At 41.9% G+C, this 6,000-nt stretch overlaps 1 protein-coding gene across 2 annotated transcripts in view; it reads right to left on the reverse strand.

The window, feature by feature from the left end:
* The window catches only part of LOC109887112 (methyltransferase-like protein 22), a 42,861-nt gene that overhangs the window by 18,332 nt on the left and 18,529 nt on the right, over positions 1-6,000 (reverse strand). For both annotated transcript variants that reach the window (XM_031814235.1, XM_031814236.1), the window contains one exon: positions 4,071-4,215. In XM_031814235.1, coding sequence (XP_031670095.1) covers positions 4,071-4,215 — 145 coding nt within the window. The remainder of the gene's footprint in view (positions 1-4,070; positions 4,216-6,000) is intronic.

Consider the following 6,000-nt stretch of genomic DNA (forward strand, 5'->3'; position numbering starts at 1 on the left):
ACACTACAAGTTTGGCACACCTGTATTTGGGGAGTTTCTCCCGTTCTTCTCTGCAGATCCTCTCACGCTCTGTCAGTTTGGATGGGGAGCGTCGCTGCACAGCTATTTTCAGGTCTCTCCAGAGATGTTCGATCAGGTTCAAGTCCGGGCTCTAGCTGGGCCACTCACGAACATTCAGAAACTTGTCCCGAAGCCACTCCTGCATTGTCTTGGCTGTGTGCTTAGGGTCGTTGTCCTGTTGAAAGGTGAACCTTCGCCCCAGTCTGAGGTCCTGAACACTGTGGAGCAGGTTTTCACCAAGGATCTTTCTGTACTTTGCTCCGTTCATCTTTGTCTCGATCCTAACGAGTCTACCAGTTCCTGCCACTGAAAAACATCCCCACAGCATGATGCTGCCACCACCATGCTTCACCGTAGGGATGGTGCCAGGTTTCCTCCAGAGTTGACGCTTGGCATTCAGGCCAAAGAGTTCAATCTTGGTTTCATCAGACCAGATCAAATCTCCACAGAGGATTTCTGGAGCTCTGTCAGAGTGACCCTCTGGTTCTAGATCACCTCCCTGGACCAAGGCCCTTCTCCCCAGATTGCTCAGTTTGGCAGAGTGGTCACCTCCCTGGACCAAGGCCCTTCTCCCCAGATTGCTCAGTTTGGCAGGGTGGTCACCTCCCTGGACCAAGGCCCTTCTCCCCTGCTTGACCAGTTTGGCAGGGTGGTCACCTCCCTGGACCAAGGCCCTTCTCCCCAGATTGCTCAGTTTGGCAGAGTGGTCACCTCCCTGGACCAAGGCCCTTCTCCCCAGATTGCTCAGTTTGGCTGGGTGGTCACCTCCCTGGACCAAGGCCCTTCTCCCCCGATTGACCAGTTTGGCTGGGTGGTCACCTCCCTGGACCAAGGCCCTTCTCCCCCGATTGACCAGTTTGGCTGGGTGGTCACCTCCCTGGACCAAGGCCCTTCTCCCCCGATTGACCAGTTTGGCTGGGTGGTCACCTCCCTGGACCAAGGCCCTTCTCCCCCGATTGACCAGTTTGGCAGGATGGCCAGCTCTAGGAAGAGTCTTGGTGGTTCCACATTTCTTCCATTTAAGAATGATGGAGGCCATTGTGTTCTTGGGGACCTTTAATGTTGCAGAAATGTTTTGGTACCCTTCCCCAGATCTATGCCTCGACACAATCCTGTCTTGGAGCTCCGCTGTCAATTCCTTCAACCTCATGGCTTGGTTTTTCCTCTGACATGCACTGTCAACTGTGAGAACATAAATAGACTGGTGTGAGCCTTTCCAAATCATGTCCAATCAAATTAATTTACCACAGGTGAACTCCAATCAAGTTGTAGAAACATCTCAAGGATGATCAACGAAAACAGGATGCACCTGAACTCAATTTCGAGTCTCAAAGCAAAGGGTCTGAATACTTCTGTAAATAAGGTATTTCTGTTCATTTTTATAAATGAGCAAACATTTCTAAAAACCTGTTTTCGCTTTGTCATCAGGAGGTATTGTATGTAGACTGCTGAGGATTTACATTTTTTTATTTTTTTATCCATTTTAGAAAAAGTCTGAAAAACATGGAAAAAGTCGATGGGGTCTGAATTACTTTCCAAAGGCACCGTGTATAAAACCCAGGAAAAGCACCTTGTGGACTGCACTGGGCTTTTACTGAAGAAACACAGACCTGCACTCAGTTCATTAAGCTGAAAAGAACTGACGTGGTACTGGCCAGAGCAGTATGCGTTTTCCCTTTCAACACATGACTCCCACGCACCTGCAACAAGCCCAAATCACATGGGAGAGAGCTTTTCCTCACGCTGAATGTCTTGATTGCACTATATAATAGTGACAGAGGTAGAATAGAGGGGTTTCAAACTGCCAAGGTGGTGGAGACCGGTGCTGCCTCCTCTCAACTCAGTGAAATCACTATCCTGGTCACCATTATCTACAGATGTGGGTTTAGAGGCATGTTAAATCACTGGTCACCATTATCTACAGATGTGGGTTTAGAGGCATGTTAAAATCACTATCCTGGTCACCATTATCTACAGATGTGGGTTTAGAGGCATGCTAAATCACTATCCTGGTCACCATTATCTACAGATGTGGGTTTAGAGGCATGTTAAATCACTGGTCACCATTATCTACAGATGTGGGTTTAGAGGCATGTTAAATCACTATCCTGGTCACCATTATCTACAGATGTGGGTTTAGAGGCATGTTAAATCACTATCCTGGTCACCATTATCTACAGATGTGTATTTAGAGGCATGTTAAATCACTATCCTGGTCACCATTATCTACAGATGTGGGTTTAGAGGCATGTTAAATCACTATCCTGGTCACCATTATCTACAGATGTGGGTTTAGAGGCATGTTAAATCACTATCCTGGTCACCATTATCTACAGATGTGTATTTAGAGGCATGTTAAATCGCTATCCTGGTCACCAGTATCTACAGATGTGGGTTTAGAGGCATGTTAAATCGCTATCCTGGTCACCATTATCTACAGATCTATGTACATGTCTTATTTAATTCAACCGAGTAGACAAGTACAGTATCAGGCAACAATTTGAACACACCTACTCATTCAAGGGTTTTTCTTTTTAACATTTTCTACATTATAACATAATAGTGAAGACATCAAAACTATGAAATAACACATATGGAATCATGTAGTAAGCGAAAAAAGTGTTAATCAAAATATATTTTATATTCTTCAAAGTAGCCACCCTTTGCCTTGATGACAGCTTTGAACACTCTTGGCATTCTCTCAACCAGCTTCATGCGGTTGTCCCATTGAATGCATTCTAATGAACAGGTGTGCCTTGTTAGAAGTTAATTTGTGGAATTTCTTTCCTTCTTAATGCGTTTGAGCCAATCAGTGGTGTTGTGACAAGGTGGGGAGGGGGGGGGGGGGGGGTACAGAAGGTCATCTTCTTTGTGGTATTTCAAAAAAATTCAAAAAAAACCATTTTCACTTTGTCATTATGGGGTATTGTGAGGTCATTATGGGGTATTGTGAGGTCATTATGGGGTATTATGATGTCATTATGGGGTATTGTGTGTAGATTGATGAGGGGGAAAAACAACAACAATGTAATCAGTTTTAGAATACGGCTGCAACGTGACAGAATGTGGAAAAAGTCAAGGGGTCGGAAACACTTTCTGAATGCACTGTAGATGTTCTGCTGACAGGTCCACAACAATTTGACATGGTTTTCTTTCAGAAACTGTCACAGTCCTTGGTTTCAAATACAGCATAAATGACTGATAAAAAAAAGCATTCTTCCACACATAGTAAATAGACCGGTAGCTTATGTAAAAGTATAGTATATGCCTCAGTATTGCTTTGCAACGGGAGCACAACATCACAGCCTAATGAATCTCAGAGCCTAGGCTATAGCAGATGGAAATACAATAATATAGGGCCTCATTGTCCAGGCGGAGTTACCTATATGGCAGATAGTTACCTATATGGCAGATAGTTACCTATATGGCAGATAGTTACCTATATGGCAGATAGTTACCTATATGGCAGATAGTTACCTATATGGCAGATAGTTACCTATATGGCAGATAGTTACTTATATGGCAGATAGTTACCTATATGGCAGATAGTTACCTATATGGCAGATAGTTACCTATATGGCAGATAGTTACCTATATGGCAGATAGTTACCTATATGGCAGATAGTTACCTATATGGCAGATAGTTACCTATATGGCAGATAGTTACCTATATGGCAGATAGTTACCTATATAGCAGATAGTTACCTATATAGCAGATAGTTACCTATATAGCAGATAGTTACCTATATAGCAGATAGTTACCTATATAGCAGATAGTTACCTATATAGCAGATAGTTACCTATATAGCAGATAGTTACCTATATAGCAGATAGTTACCTATATAGCAGATAGTTACCTATATAGCAGATAGTTACCTATATAGCAGATAGTTATCTATTCTTCTCAGAAATTGCGCATGCAGTTATTTAATGTGGCGTTTACACAACAAAATGTATACATGAGGCCCCCAGGGGGGCGAAGACCCCTGGTTTACCTGACGGTACCTTACCTGTGCAGTACACTGTTTTGGCCACCGTTGCCATGACTACGCTGGTCAGCCCAGTCCCTGCCCCCAACTCCAAGACGGTGGCTCCTCTGAATGTAGTTGGCTGAGACAGGATTAAATCAGCCAATAGGAAGGCGCCACGCCAGACCTAGTAAAAGAGCCATACAGCACCTTCAGAAACGATTCACACACCTTGACTTTATCCACATTGGGTTGTGTGACAACCTGAATTTAAAATGGATTACATGGAGATTTTGTTGGTCACTGGCCTGACACACAATACATCCCATAATGTCAAAGTGGAATTATGTTTTGCATGTATTTATTTTTTACAAAACAAAGTATAATATGAAAAGCTGAAATGTCTTGAGTCAATAAGTATTCAACCCCGTTGTTATGGAAACGCCTAAATAAGTTCAGGAGTAAAAAAATGTGCTTAACAAGTCACATAATGAGTTGCATGGACTCACTCTGTGTGCAATAATAGTGGTTAACATGATTTCTGACCACCTCATCTCTGTACCCCACATTTACAATTATCTGTAAAGTTGAGAAGTGATTTACAAGCACAGAATCAACTATTAAAGACCAGGGAGGTTCTCCAATGCCTCGTTAAGAAGAGCTCCTATTGGTCGACATTGAATAGCATGGTGAAGTTATTAATTACACTTTGGATGGTGTATCAATACACCCAGTTACTACAAAGATACAGGCATCCTTCCTAACTCAGTTGCCGGAGAGGAAGGAAACCACTCAGGGATTTCACCATGAGGTCAATGGTGACTTTAAAACTGTTACAGAGTTTAATGGCTGTGACAGGAGAAAACTGAGGATGGATCAACAACATTATAGTTACTACACAATACTAACCTAACTGACAGAGTTTAATGGCTGTGACAGGAGAAAACTGAGGATGGATCAACTACATTATAGTTACTCCTCAATACTAACCTAACTGACAGTTTAATGGCTGTGACAGGAGAACACTGAGGATGGATCAACAACTACATAGTTACTACACAATACTAACCTAACTGACAGAGTTTAATGGCTGTGATAGGAGAAAACTGAGGATGGATCAACAACATTGTAGTTACTCCACAATACTAACCTAAATGACAGAGTTTAATGGCTGTGATAGGAGAAAACTGAGGATGGATCAACTACATAGTTACTCCACAATACTAACCTAACTGACAGAGTTTAATGGCTGTGACAGGAGAAAACTGAGGATGGATCAACAACATTGTAGTTACTCCACAATACTAACCTAAATGACAGAGTTTAATGGCTGTGATAGGAGAAAACTGAGGATGGATCAACAACATTGTAGTTACTCCACAATACTAACCTAACTGACAGAGATAAAAAAATAAACTAAATGGAGCTAAGCACAGGCAAAACCCTAGAGGAAAACCTGGTTCAGTCTGCTTTCCAACAAACACTGGGAGATGAATTCACCTTTCAGCAGGACAGTTACCTAAAACACAAGGCCAAATATACACTGAAGTTGCTTATGTTCCTGAGTGGCCGAGTTACAGTTTTGACCTAAATCTACTTGTAAATCTATGGCAAGACCTAAAAATGATCGTCTAGCAATGATCAACAACCAATTTGACAGTTTGAAGATAAAATAAATAAATAATAATATTTAGGAAATGTTGAACATCTAGGTGTGAAAACTTTTGTAAATTAGTTATTTCTCTACGTCTTTTTCAATACATTTGCAAAAATGAAAAAAAAAACATGTTTTCTCTTTGTCATTATGGAGTATTGGGTCTTTGTCATTACGGAGTATTGGGTCTTTGTCATTATGGAGTATTGGGTCTTTGTCATTATGGAGTATTGGGTCTTTGTCATTATGGAGTATTGGGTCTTTGTCATTATGGAGTATTGGGTCTTTGTCATTATGGAGTATTATTGGGTCTTTGTC

This window comes from Oncorhynchus kisutch, unplaced genomic scaffold, assembly GCF_002021735.2.
Source record: "Oncorhynchus kisutch isolate 150728-3 unplaced genomic scaffold, Okis_V2 Okis06b-Okis10b_hom, whole genome shotgun sequence".
NCBI classification, from domain to species: domain Eukaryota; kingdom Metazoa; phylum Chordata; class Actinopteri; order Salmoniformes; family Salmonidae; genus Oncorhynchus; species Oncorhynchus kisutch.